Source organism: Colletotrichum destructivum, chromosome 5 (assembly GCF_034447905.1).
Source record: "Colletotrichum destructivum chromosome 5, complete sequence".
Lineage (NCBI taxonomy): Eukaryota > Fungi > Ascomycota > Sordariomycetes > Glomerellales > Glomerellaceae > Colletotrichum > Colletotrichum destructivum.
In genome coordinates, this window is record NC_085900.1 from 746,059 (window position 1) to 759,438 (window position 13,380).

General features: G+C 52.7%; 5 protein-coding genes across 5 annotated transcripts; 2 read left to right on the forward strand and 3 right to left on the reverse strand.

Annotated features, from left to right (window-relative positions):
• Positions 1–409: 409 nt before the first annotated feature.
• Positions 410–1,483, forward strand: CDEST_07825 (Putative Thioredoxin domain, peroxiredoxin, peroxiredoxin, AhpC-type, Thioredoxin-like superfamily). Its single transcript, XM_062923984.1, has 2 exons — positions 410–660; positions 767–1,483. Exons 1-2 carry the CDS (start codon positions 554–556, stop codon positions 1,305–1,307), a joined length of 648 nt encoding a protein of 215 aa, XP_062780035.1. The 5' UTR covers positions 410–553; the 3' UTR covers positions 1,308–1,483.
• Positions 1,484–1,614: 131 nt separating this feature from the next.
• CDEST_07826 (uncharacterized protein) lies at positions 1,615–3,291 on the reverse strand. Its single transcript, XM_062923985.1, has 3 exons — positions 2,795–3,291; positions 2,099–2,714; positions 1,615–2,047 (listed from the first exon to the last, which is right to left on the reverse strand). The coding sequence occupies exons 2-3, from the start codon at positions 2,308–2,310 to the stop codon at positions 1,822–1,824; spliced, it is 438 nt and encodes a 145-aa protein (XP_062780036.1). The 5' UTR covers positions 2,311–2,714; positions 2,795–3,291; the 3' UTR covers positions 1,615–1,821.
• Positions 3,292–5,739: 2,448 nt separating this feature from the next.
• Positions 5,740–6,795, reverse strand: CDEST_07827 (uncharacterized protein; the record flags this gene model as incomplete). The annotated part of the gene is made up of 2 exons (XM_062923986.1): positions 5,740–6,362; positions 6,432–6,795. 2 exons carry the CDS (start codon positions 6,793–6,795, stop codon positions 5,740–5,742), a joined length of 987 nt encoding a protein of 328 aa, XP_062780037.1.
• Positions 6,796–8,467: 1,672 nt separating this feature from the next.
• On the forward strand, positions 8,468–9,502 carry CDEST_07828 (Putative NmrA-like domain, NAD(P)-binding domain superfamily; the record flags this gene model as incomplete). The annotated part of the gene is made up of 2 exons (XM_062923987.1): positions 8,468–8,548; positions 8,597–9,502. The coding sequence occupies 2 exons, from the start codon at positions 8,468–8,470 to the stop codon at positions 9,500–9,502; spliced, it is 987 nt and encodes a 328-aa protein (XP_062780038.1).
• Positions 9,503–10,514: 1,012 nt separating this feature from the next.
• CDEST_07829 (uncharacterized protein) lies at positions 10,515–11,851 on the reverse strand. Its single transcript, XM_062923988.1, has 2 exons — positions 11,000–11,851; positions 10,515–10,943 (listed from the first exon to the last, which is right to left on the reverse strand). Exons 1-2 carry the CDS (start codon positions 11,717–11,719, stop codon positions 10,935–10,937), a joined length of 729 nt encoding a protein of 242 aa, XP_062780039.1. The 5' UTR covers positions 11,720–11,851; the 3' UTR covers positions 10,515–10,934.
• Between the last annotated feature and the right edge of the window lie 1,529 nt (positions 11,852–13,380).

Sequence of the window (13,380 nt, forward strand, 5' to 3'; positions counted from 1 at the left end):
ACGGCGTACGGTGATACTGCGGAAGAATAGCCACGAGACAACACAAATACAAAAGAATAAATTTGAGTTTTGACTGAATTATATTGTTTCATGGTTTTCCAAAAGCAATTGATCAAGTACATGTGGTCCAGGCTGATTCCCACGTCAGTGAAAGAAGATCGGTCCACCGCAGTATTTCATCTAGATCTTGGTCGCCTTCACTCTTATCACGATGGCCTCATCCCACCGGGCCCGCGACGCGACGCGTTAAGTGGCCGCCTATTTATGGATCACGCCATGCATGGCCCAAGTCGTGATTAGCGAGATGAGAATTGGGGTCTCTGGTGGACCCGATGAGACAAGAAGGTATCCACAAACTCGGGAATCTGAGTCGCAAGCTTGAGCTCGCCGGCAAAACCTAGATAAGCAATATTTTCCGCCCTGCTCGCGCAATCTGTATCGTCGTCGTTGTTGTCATAACACCACCTTCATCCACAACACAGTAGCTCTTCGCGCTCCACGTAACACCTCGTTGCACCAAAACTCGTCAACTCGTCTCTCTCACCCCCACACAATGTCTTCCGCCTTCGTCCAGCGCCCTGCCCCCGGCTTCAAGGCCACCACCGTCTTCCCCGGCGGCGAGTTCAAGGACATTAACCTGTCCGACTACCTGGGCCAATGGTGAGGCATCCCCCCTCGGAGGATTCGACAACAAGCCACGGGAGAAGGCGAGGCAAGGCGAGGCCGGAATTGGAACCAATTGCAACTAACACCTCCGTCCTCGCAGGGTCGTCCTTCTCTTCTACCCGCTCGACTTCACCTTCGTCTGCCCGACCGAGATCATCCAGTACAACGACGCGCTCCCCCGCTTCCGCGCCCTCAACACCGCCGTCCTCGGCATCTCGACCGACTCCCACTTCTCCCACCTCGCCTGGACCGAGAAGCCCCGCAAGCAGGGCGGCCTCGGCGCGGACCTCGAGCTGCCCCTCGTCGCTGACAAGTCGCACAAGATCTCGCGCGACTACGGCGTGCTGATCGAGGACGAGGGCGTCGCCCTGCGCGGCCTGTTCATCATCGACCCCAAGGGCGTCCTGCGCCAGATCACCGTCAACGACCTGCCCGTCGGCCGCAACGTCGAGGAGACCATCCGCCTCGTCGAGGCCTTCCAGTTCACTGATGAGCACGGCGAGGTGTGCCCCGCCGGCTGGCAGAACGGCAGCAAGGGCATGAAGGCCGACCCCAAGGGCAGCCTTGAGTACTTCGCCGCCCAGGGCGAGACCAACGGACACGCCAACGGCAACGGCCAGAAGCGTTTGAGGGTCGACTAAATATAAAAAAGGTGGTCTTGTCGGAACAGGGCGAGAGATCGAGGGATGGATCCGACGAAGACGGTTTGTGTAGATTATAGATGTAGACAATAGACTTGTAGAATACTTAGAGTTGTTGGCCTGGCTGCAAATTGTCAGTCCGGCTGGAATGACACATCGATGATTCCTCACAATGTGGGCTCAACTACAGAGTACACAGCACCAAAATCAGGGGCCGGGTATCAAGCCAGATTCAAGTTCGCAAAGGGGCGTCACCTGCTCATTAGAGATGATAATGAACTGTCTAAGTCGATGCTCTTAAGATGATGACACAATCATATTCCAACAGATCAGTTAAAAAAAGAAAACCAAGCCAAGTATCTAAAAACCACTTGAACCCTGGAGACGGAATCTATCTAGCTTATAACCACTCTAGGCACGAACAAACCCTCTTCTAAACCTGTCTAAAATCGAACTCAATGACTCAAATGAGAAGCCGGCCCCCCCTGACAAGCTAGCAAACCACCGTGACACACTACCCCTTACTCCTGAATGGCTTCAAGATGTCATTGAGTTTCTTCTCAGTGGATTCCTTGTGCTTGCGACGGCTAGTTCGTGTGTTGTCGCGTGGTTTGTCGCGGTGTTTCCTGTCTCTCTTCTGATCCTCGACATATTCGGCCACCCTGTCGTCATATCGCCTTCGCGAAGATGAAGACGCATGACGAGCTTCCCCGTTGCTCTCGTGCGGGTCCCCTTGGAAGCTGCATATGTTAGCTCTGGCAGTCTCAGGGTAGGTAGGTCGTGACGTGTACCTTCCAGCTTCAGCTCTCTCCTCATCGTACTCGAATCCCTCCGGGTAGGTTGGGTTTTGGGGAGGGTTCGGATCTTGGGAGTATTGCTGGTTGGTGACGTAGGACGACGGATTCGAATAGTTCAACGACGGGTAGAGATGCCAGTGGCCGTGGTTGTCTTGGTAGTACAGTTGGCCGTCGGTGCCTCGGGTCAAGTTGACGTTGGTGGACATGGTGGACAGGTTGCAGGATGATGCTCAATGGCGATGACCTGGACGAGTGGGATGTCTGAAAAATGGCCCAATGTTGCTGGGTTTGAACTCGTCTGTAGTCGGGCTTCAATCGAAGCGTTCTCTCCCCTGCCGTCTCTCTTGTTCTTTATATCATCCGCAACAAGACGACCAGTTCATTATGAGTCCGTGGCACCCTTGGAAGCCGCATCCGCCCAGCGAGACCCCGGATAGAAACCACATGGATATTAACGACGTCGAGGACGAATCACCAAAGCAGGGCCAGTCGAACCCTTGCCAAGCGTAGGAAAAGTGTTGTTCGAGGAAAGGGATGGCCCTGGTCTGGGATCGGTGAGGAGCGAGCCGTTTCTTCGGGTGGGCAGTGTGTCGTAGCAGCGGAGAAATGCCTTGGACGAATGGACGAGAGTTCAGTTCGGGGGACGCCCAACTTTGGCAAGCGCCAGAAGCGGTGGAAAAGGAGGCTTACAGAGTAGTAGGGGCGCACGAGTTCAGCATCAACAGCTTCGCTTCTGCCACGCGACTCTGCCTAGGGCGGAGCATGGCAGACCGACGGCGAACGGGCCAGTTGTGACGAGCACATGGACGGGAGCTTCCTCTTGTTCCTCGAGCTACACACTCGGTCAACACCCCGGCGTTCACCGCCCTGCGGAAAGAAGAGGACACGCAGCGCTGGTTTTGTGGTGGAAATCAGCTTGCCTGCGGGGCAGTGATGATGTAGGCAACCTCCCATCATAGCTTGGGACATTCACCGACTGTGGGCCCCCCTCAGGCGCCAGCGCTCGTTGCTTTTTTTTTCCGTCACAAGGAGGAGGAAGAGGAAGAGGAGGAACCCGGTGAAATACGAAAGAGGAGAGCTACCGGGGCAGGATCACGGAACCGACACCGAGTGCTCGGAGTGCCAAGGCCCACCCTGACGCCGAGAAGTCGGAAGACAGGAGCCTCGGACAGACCGATGTTCATGCTGGAAGGGATCGCTGGGAAGCTGGGGCCGCTGAGGATCCAATATCCTCAAGACATTAAGGTTTACCAAGGAGGCCCCCGGGCCGGGAAGAGAAAACTCGCCATCCAGCGGCAGGCTGGGGAGCTCAACCGGGGGTCGGTCGCTCTTGTTTTTGGTGCATCTTCCCCTGCTGGGTGTCGGTTGGTCCATCCCTGTCCCATCAGGTAGTCCCTCCGCGGCACAGTGGATCGGGTTCCTCCAGGGGCCGAAGAAAACATTCGCGAGGACGTCGTCATTACACGTATGTCCTCTTTGTTCCTCGCAATGTGTGGATACTCGGGCAGAGTGCGAGATAGGAGTTTGCGGAGCGAGAGCGGCACGTCTGCGGGCTCCGACTGGCATCCGACTTTTTCAGGAGGAATTCTTCCGACCAGCGAGTATCCATAGCCAAGAAGCCAGGGTGGTTTCTCGCGAGGTCGTACAGGTACTCAGGAACATCATTTTCAAGATAAACAGCGGGCAGATGTAATGTGGTGGGGGAGTGAACCTCATCGACCAGCACACGTTTTGGCAGCGGACGGTCGAAAGCCACACTCGATCTCAACAGCCACAAGACATGTCTCTCAACGACGGAAGGCTGATTGCGAAAGAGACAACAGACGACATCAAATGTCATAGTGCGAGAGAGCCGTGTCTCTCAGCTGTACGTGCGATTGCGGAGGTCTGCAGCCCGGGGATTGTTGGCTTGTTTGTGTGTAGGTGGTCTACGAATAGGTCGCCGTAACGTTACGCGTGATTCATAAAGACTCGAAGCGTGCGAGCGAAGGGCTCAACGGCTGGTTCCAGGCGGATCCTATTCAACCCGACGGTACTATCGCCAATCTTCAAAAATCCAAGTTTGAACCAGGACAGTTGATTGTCGAACTAGTTCAGCTACGAATCCCATTCTTTCTGTCTTCTTGACCCCCTTTGGTCGATCACCGCAAGTAAACCGGCCCATTCCCAAGGTCGGATTTGCCATGCATCAGTCACATCTATTGAGTCTTGCAGGTCTTGGCTGCGTCGCTGATGAGATTTGGGGACTGTCTCGGAACCTTCAGGCTGTGGCGGGGTCCCTCAAAATGAGATGTTCTGTCGTTCTGAAGCTCTGCACTGTCTGCAGAAACTTACGCATGAGAGTGACGATCAAAGAGTCACAACCGCCACGACCCCTGTGATCAGTATACCCGGATGGGAAACATGCAACTCAAGAGGACGGGAGAATGGTCTGGTCTTCCAAGCACAAATTTTCTCCGATTGCTTTTGTGAGCGTCCATTAACCCGTACGCTCATCAGAAAAAGCACCCTATCTGCCAGTAACCAGTCTTGCGTCCGCCGCCCGATGGTGGTGTGCTCAATGCAGCCCAAAGCGTCGTGGGTCGCAAAGACTTCGGTACTACATAAGAACACAGCTGAGATGCGGTTCAGGCAGGCGGAAGCTGCAGTGTAGTCGTGAGGTCCCCTGCAGAATGACGTTTTGCCATTGATGCTAAACTGAGAATCACCTTCATCATGTGCTTTTTCTCAGACTGGTTCTTTGGCAACGTGCGAGGCTCTCCCAGATTTCCTGTGTCGAGTCCTCACATTGTAGTGTACGTCTGTCGCCTTCCACATTCGCCGCTAAATCATGGTAGACAAAGTGAAGATTCAGTCCCTAGGGATTTCTCAGTGAGTGTTTAACTACCTTTACGAACCAGCAAGACTAAACACCCCCACACTTAGAGCCTTGTGTCACAGGTGAACCCTGCAAGCCGGGTATTGACGGAAAGTTCTTGGGGCGTATTGCCTGTGAGCTGGAAAGATAATACTTGGGGTGAGCAGGAGACTGGTGTTAGTGCAGGTGCAGATGCCAACGCTTAACAGCTATTAACAAAACCTGTTTACTAAACCCCGGAGCCAGTGATACCAACGGATAACAGGAGGATCAAGAACAATGACCAGAAACCTCCCACACCCCAATGACATTGATGATTCTCCTCTCCAATGATTTTTCTCCTCCCTCTTAACAATCAATACCACCAAATCCAACCAGAACCCAGTTGTCTCACACGCACGCGAAAATTTCGGTCCCGAGATCAGTGCCAATCGCCAACTCGATACTATCTGTCCCTGTCTGGGTCAGCAGGGCTCGTGGACCTGGCTCAGTTGGCCATTGTCGTTGACTGGCAGGTTCTAGCGCAGATAGATGAGCTCTAGGTTTTCTGCTTCAAGGTGCGAATCTTGCCTGGCTGTATTCCTGGCCAACAGTCAAGACTGTGACACCCCGTCGTCAAAGTGTCCACTTCGTCTCTGTCATGTAGCACTGAGTGCTGTTCAACAGCCTTCAACTAGCCAGGGAGCGTAGTTGAGCCATGAGCATCATCGGCGACCGTCGTCATTTCCTAGAGGTCAGCCGAAGTAGGCAGTGTGGACGAGGCAACGCCGCTCTTTTGCTATCCCTCGGGCATCGCGCCGGTTGGCAGTGTCTCAGGGACGAAGGTGGTATAATCCGCGTTGTCCGTCAAAGGACCTAATGTTCCAACCATCCATTTGTCGAGTAAAGGCGCATCGTTGATGTCATGTTCTGGGCCTCGCCATGCGAAAGGGATCCAACCATTGAACGGGTCCAGTCTCTGCCAGCCGAATCGAATGACCGGGTGGTGCTTCGTTGGGAAGTGCTTCCAGAACCTTGCGGGCTCTGATCGCAGATCGTCAACGAGTGCGCGTCCGTAGCCTACCAGAACAGCCCGGGGTTCCTCTAGCGGTTGACCCAAGTTTCGCATGGTTACGATTACATTCTTCGGATGAAACTCGCAGTGGTCGAGGCCGAGGAATTCTTGCGTAACGGTACCGTCCATGAGCTTCGCGAGAATCTTCATGCGTTGATCTTGGTCGGTGTTGAAACTCGCGGGCACTGAACTGTCTGTGTAGAGCTTGACCGTCTTCGAAATGGGGCCAGTGGGTAGAAAAAGATCTTGCAGACAAACACCATCGACGTACTCGATCGCGAGAATGGCAACGTGGCGGAACTGGTTTGCGAATGTCGAATTCACACTTGCAACCTTGGTAGTCCATCCTCCATAGAATTATGGAGCGATGCCGGAGGATCCAGTGCTCCTACATTCATAGAGGAAGTGGTAAGCACCGAACTCGTCACTGAAAGCCGAGTCGGCCTGAATGGGGACTTTAAACCGACGCTTTGTAATATCGACAGCTCTGTGCCAGAACAAGGCATCGAAGAGCTTCAGAAAGAGGAGCTGCCCTTTGATTGGAATCTCCTGCTCTTGCTTGCACGGAGAGATGAGTGGCGCAACGACGACGCGACACAAGATCTTCTGAGGGCCAGGGTTGTAGCCAGAACCAGGATTCCCGCCAATTGTTTGGAGAATCTCAACCTCCATTTCAGCATCCTCGGCATGTTGATTGTCCCCGTCGAGGTTCAGAGGCCCGTTTCTGGGGTCGAAAACGAGTCGTGTGAATGAGCACACCTTCTCCTCCTCAGACGACATCATCTCTACCGATGTCAAGCCTTTCGGGAGCGAATACAAGTGCGAGCCGTAAGGAGGAAGCGGTTTGTGCGGGCTGAGACGGAGATGCCGGCCTTCGACTAAAGCTCCTTGTGGTCCAGCAAGATGTTTCCATCCTCAGCGGAATGAGAGGCACCTGTATCCTCGGAGGAAAGGTTTGACATGCTGAAAAGCGTCCAAAAAAACTGTCTCCTGCCCCCAGTAAGTTAGATTAATATCGAACTGGATGGAGCTTTCGCATAAAGTTGTGAGGGTGGTAAGTGACGCGCAAGCGATGAAGAAGCTGAATTCGCAGACAACCCAGATGAAAGCTTTGAGATTGAAACTTGCAACAATATGGAAGCCGAAAGGGTCCTTTTCTAGGTACATAGGCAAGGTGAAATGTTAGATTAGCTCAAGGTACCAAGGTATGGAGGTACCCGACACTAAGTGGGTGGCTTTTGCCTTTTCTCCCGCATCTTGGCGGTAATTGCACTCAAAGACACCCACACCAGATTCGCCACACTATCACCGGTCCCTGTATCAAGAGTATCAGGCGTTAAGTACGAGTGGTTTTTCAAACGTTCTGTTGTACATGCCTTAAGGGCTGGGCAAGAGTTTCTCTTTAATTCATGGATGGGGGGTTTGAGAATGCGGCCTTCTCGAGAATACAATCGGGTTTCGTGGCTTTCGTACTTTACATCATGTACTATGCTGGATCTAAAGAATAGCTTACATTCACGCTTCTCTTGCGTTCGCCTTCAAACTATCGGAACAAACCTCTGATTTTACCAACAATAGAAAAAGTGGAAAGCACCTAAACTTGAAAGCTGCCTTGCCTATAACCATAGCGGCCCAGTTGTTGCGTAAATGAGAAGGATCACGCCTAGCAGGGAGCGTCGAATGATGTGCTACAGCCTCAGATATGGGCAGATGGGTTGGGTGTTGAAGTCTCCGTAGTTTTCAGAAGAAATCATTCAATAGGCTGTTTAGGTTACACGTTAGAGAATGGATGGAGAAAAAAAATTGGATGAATGGATGGATGGATGGATACACATTAGTGACGGTCTAGAGATGAATTGAGAAATTAATAGAAGACAAAACGTAACACAACCACACTTAGCATATCCTTCATAGTCTTATTTGCCGTACATACGCAGAAAACTGCAAACTATATCCCAAGTGTGTATCCTGGTAAAAGTTGCTGCCAACTAAAGTTGAGTATCCGGCGAAGATACCTGGCTCACCCTGCCCACCCAGCTCACGCTCACCTCGGATCGCGCGACCTGAGGGCGGCGGGTGATACAACTGCATCTGAACCGCGCAATCTCATACTGAAAGACTTGTAAAATTACTTGAAACCGAAAGCGAGCAGTACCTCTGTTCTTTTTCAAAAAAAAAAAGTTCTCATTGATTTTTGTTGGGCCCTCCTTGCGAACTCAAAAGTCCGTTCCGCCGGTAGTGCGACCCTCTTGCGCGGAGTTTTAAATCAGACCCTAGACGGTTGTGTGATGCAACCTTATGTCCGCGAAGTTAACCATCCAAGGGTTAACTTATAAAGAGGTAAGCGGCGGCATCTTTTTGTTTCTGATTATTAGTTCTCGAACAGCCCGTCTCCTTCCGTCAATCTCAGCTTTACTGACAGTATACATTTTACATTTACCCTTGTCTTACTATGAAGGTTGCAGTCGTCGGCGCCACTGGCGAAACTGGTGGCTCCATCATCAACGGCCTTCTCGAGCATCCCTCCCCCTTTGTGAGTCTTTTGCATCTCGGAATACTCGAAGCATGCTGACGAATGCAGGAAATAACAGCGTTTACCCGCCACTCCTCCCTCCAGAGCTCTGCCAACGAAGCTCTCCGCGCCCGCGGCATCAACGTCCAGCCTCTAGACTTGGCCGGCGACCATGCCGCCCTAGTCACTGCCCTCACCGGTGTCGAAACCCTCATCTCCGCCGTCAACTTCGCCGGCCTCGTCTCCGAGCCAGCCCTGGCCACCGCCGCCAAGGCCGCCGGCGTTGCTCGCTTCGTCCCCTGCTTCTTTGCTACCGTCGCGCCCCCTAAATATGTCTTTGCTCTCCGTGACGTTAAAGAAGATAACCTTAACCACATCAAGAAGCTCCGCCTCCCCTACACCGTCCTTGACATCGGCTGGTGGTACCAGAGCACTTTGCCTCTCCTCCCCTCCAAGCGCAATGCCTACGCTCACGTCGGCACTCATGATCTCATCGTCGGCACTGGCACCGTCAAGTCCGCTCATAGCGACCTCGCCGACATAGGCCGCCTCCTCGCTCGCGTCATTCTTGACTCGCGCACCCTTAACAAGTCCGTGTTCGGCTTTGGGGAGCTAATCTCTCAGAACGAGATCTACGACCTCTTTGACCGCCTTAGCGGCGAGACTATACTTCGGACGTATATCGACGAGGAAGCCATTATTCGGAACCTGGATACGCCGGTTGACGGGGAAGTCGGCTCGCCCGAGTGGTACAAGCGAATGCGATACGAGTACTGGTACAGTTGGGGCGTGCGCGGCGATAACACGCCCGAGGTGGCGCGGTACCTGGGCTACCTTGACGCGCGGGAGCTGTATCCCGATTTCAAACCGCGGCCGCTTGAGGAGTACGTGAAGGAGGTGTTGGCGGGGAAGGCCAAAGTGATCTATGCGGAGATGAGGGCGGCGATTGCAGCTAGTCTATCAGAAGCCGAGTGAATGGAATGGGATACGGCCCTATGGTAGAGACAGACACCATTACCCCTTGTCTCAAGCCACGAGAAGACCGGGCAAGGAAAAGGGTGGATCTCGCTAGCACAGAGTTAGGGTACACTTTAATTACGAAATAACAAAGGCCCTCCTCCACCATTACAGAAAGCTAAAACTCTAATTTGACTTCTACACACCATAGAGCAAGCGTCTGAAGCCGACCTAGTCCGATCTCCGAGCTTTAGGCCGCAGCGCGCCCAAGGAGCGTGGATAGGTGTCAGCCTCGCACTTCTACCGACGTCGGAAGGACAATGTGATTGGGGCTGTGACGGGAAACAGAAGCAATCACATGATTGCATGCGGAATGGCTGGCTGTACCTTAGAACGGGCTTAAGTAATTAGTCTTCAGGGGTACTCAGTAGTCTCCAGGGGTGCCACATGGCGTCGAGAACGATGGCAGAGAAGGCCTTGATCTCACCCTTCAGACCCATCAGCGAGCTGTTCATGCTGCGTGATAACCCCCTTAACGACACCCTGAAGATGTTGAGTATCCGTTGGCATGGGAATTTCTCGACTAAGAAGAAGCCATGGGTGCCTAGCCAGGCGAGGTTATGACCAGGGCCCTTGATTGGATCCCGCAGAATCTTTCGAATGACCTCTAGCAGGGGCGATGCACGTCTTGGCCAATGACGAGAAGAGAGGAGCGGCTTTGGCGGGAAAAGCAAAGTCGCCTGGGCGAGTGAAAGCATCTAGGCTCGCGAAACGTACCACGAGACCGCCTCACTTTTCGGGACCCCAGCTTTTGGCCGCCTTCAGATTGGACAACATGGGAAAGGCGAGTGGAGATTCTTGAGGAACGGGGAAACCATTGGATTAGAGGTTCCCAAAGATCATGGTTTCTGATCTCTTAGCTTGGAAAATAATGGAGGATCTGACAGGTTCGTTTTGGATGACACAGGGGCATGAGCCCGGCAGGTTTTAGTAGAATGTAGTGCAAGAAACAATAAAATGTCACTGGAATCCGTTATTACACTTTCTGACTAGGTACAACAATGTTTCAGACCATATGGCAATAGTTCAAAAGGAAATGAAAGAAATCGGGTTGAATCGAAATATGCGAACACACGATGCTTTTGCTCACCGACTGGTATGGGCAGTATCAACACTCCAGAAAATCCACCCCTACTATGCATAGATGACATAAGCTAAAACTAACATGCAACAATAGATCGCACAAAAGAGGGGTAAAGATCACCAAAACGAAAACTCAGTAGGTTTGATAGAGACCTTTGTCGGAATTGTCTTCCAGTTTCCTTCCGTTAAGTTCCCTTTCGTCGTAGTCGTTGTCCCCTTGACGGCAAGCCCTGTCGCTGTCTTGACCATCCTTTCACGTCGTCGAGGGTCGACCTACTCTGCTTCTCCCGCCAAGATCCCCCCCTCATTAGAAGGACTAGACGTGCAGTCAGCAAACAAAAACTTGACACAGAAAGGCCTAGTCGCACATACTGATCGGCTGTGTCGATGCACCTCGGTCGACTCGGATCGCGGTGACCGGCCGGGGAGGTCTTTGATGTTCAACCGCGGGAACTCGCGACCGCGATAATCCTCCGGCGGTGTGGTGGAGTAAGGGAAGTGTCCCGTGTTCTCGGCCCAGCCGCCTATTCCCGCAAATGCCGGAGATCGGGAAACAATTGGGGTGTTTGCCGAGACTGGCGTGGTCATCGAGGAGCTTGGCGGGTAATAGCGGCTGGAGACGCTCGAAGCCGTTGTCGACGGGCCAGCACCGCCCACACTTCCGGCATAAGGGGTGCCATAAGGGATACGGTACGCCGTATCTAGGTTAGAAATATGGCCGGACTCCTGATGAGCTTGGAACGACGTCATGCCGGCGGCATAGTTGTCGTGTGGTTGAGCCGAGTGGTCGAGTTGCTGAAATCCATCGTTGGCCGTTGGGGCGCTGCTGGAGTAGATGACGGTGTGCTGCGGGGAAGTATCTGCAGTGTATGGCGCGTATTCAGGTTCATGGTCTTGCATCGTGAAATTGTATGCGTAATCCTCTGGTAGGAAGGCTGTGTCGGACGGCAGCGAAGTACCGTAAGAATGCGGGGGTCCAAAGGCTTGTGTCGGATCTCGGTGGGCAGAAAGTGGTGCAGTCGAACGGCGGCGTGGGCGATGGATGTCTCCGCTGCGCCCGCCTAACTGTTTTCCTGTGCGTCTTGGATCCATTTCACTCGATTGCTCTTCGATACGTGGGGAGAGACGATTTTGACGCGCTGAGAACGAAGGAGGGACCTGGGTTATTAATGCTCGTTTGCTCGTCTCATTGTTCGATCACATATGACACGTCAGTGCTTGGACATCAGAGGGCTTATGCTGTCATGTCATCTATTGACTTGAATATTTCCGAAGGCACAAAAAAAGGGCCAAGCCGCGACATTGGCATTGGGCATGACATTCAAGCCGCTCTTTTCTTGTCAGGCTTCAACATCGATGGGCTCAAACCATCTCCTCCTATCATTTCAACTGCGTCAGCCCCAATTCAGCCGTGGTCTGGGGGCCATGTTCTGTTCTGCTGCCTAGACATAGGGAGGGTTGCCTTAAATCTAGCCTCTTGCCCAGACCCTCACCGGCCCGAGGCGAACTAAAGTGGGATTGAGAAGCACGGGAATGCCATTCTCTGTGCTGATACATACGGTGGAGGCTTGTCACGGCATTTGGTGGCATTCGCTCACTTGGTGGGATGACCCGACATGCAATTCTACGACGGATCAAAAGGCTCACTACCATGAAAAGGTTTCCGAAAGAAGGCAAGGCCAAATCGGCGCTGGAACGAATGTTTAATGAAACAAGGCGGTAAGATTTCTATTTCCAGAGAAAAATGGCGCCAAGATCGAATCCAAGCGGCAATACAAATAGGCATTTTGACAATAAAGGTGTTAGAACAACAAAATAACGTGAAGCCTTAGAATTTAATTCGACCGCCTGTCTGAACTGGCGTCACCAAAAATGCTCTTCTGATGCGCCTTAGTCAGTGCCAACCTTGAACAAGGGCTTGAAAAACGGGAGCTGCCCGAATATGCCGCGCAGCCCATTGCGGGCCAGCCGCACAGAAGGAACTGTCCATAAAGATTGATATCAGGGTCCAGGGGTCGAAACTTGAGGGTGTCGTAGACGTGGCACTCTGGAAAGATCACTTACCTTGGACACGGAAATTGGCATGAAGAGCCCCCTTCCTTTCCCTCACCGCTCAGAAGGGGGCCGCCGAAACACTATCCAAGAGTCCGAAGGGTGTAAAACTAAAAAAAAACGGCTCTAACAGGAAATCTTTCTACCTGGAAAGAGCTCTAGCTGGAACAGACCGGTCTTCGACTGAAGAACAGGCCACGAATGGAAACGCCCAAAAAGCTGGAGTGCTTGTAATCATATGCATGCGTCTCTTTGAAGACACCGGCCCCCAACGGCCCCCAAACGGCCCCCAAAATTGCGGCTTCAAGGCTCAGAGGATACGAAAAGTTGTAGGAAAACGAAGTCCTGCTTGGTCAAGCCGACTGATGCTGGCTGTGACTCATAGTGAAAGATTGAGCACCTGGAGTTCATCAAGGTGACCGGGTCCCAAGACATTTTGCACGCAAGGGGATTTTCTACTTCTCTATTACACGTGGCCCTTGGATGATGTCGGGCACAGTGATCGGCGGAGTGCAGCATCAGCAAGCTGCACAGCAGCCCATTGCAGGGTAAGGAGCCACTGTAGTAAGACCTCCCAGTCTCCTTCTCATCGGCGATGCTCGAGTAGCAGATGGGTATGGTCAACTTTTGGACGTACCTATACAACAATACAACCACTCACGGCTTGAATAACGAACACCACAACAGTATCCCACTGATAG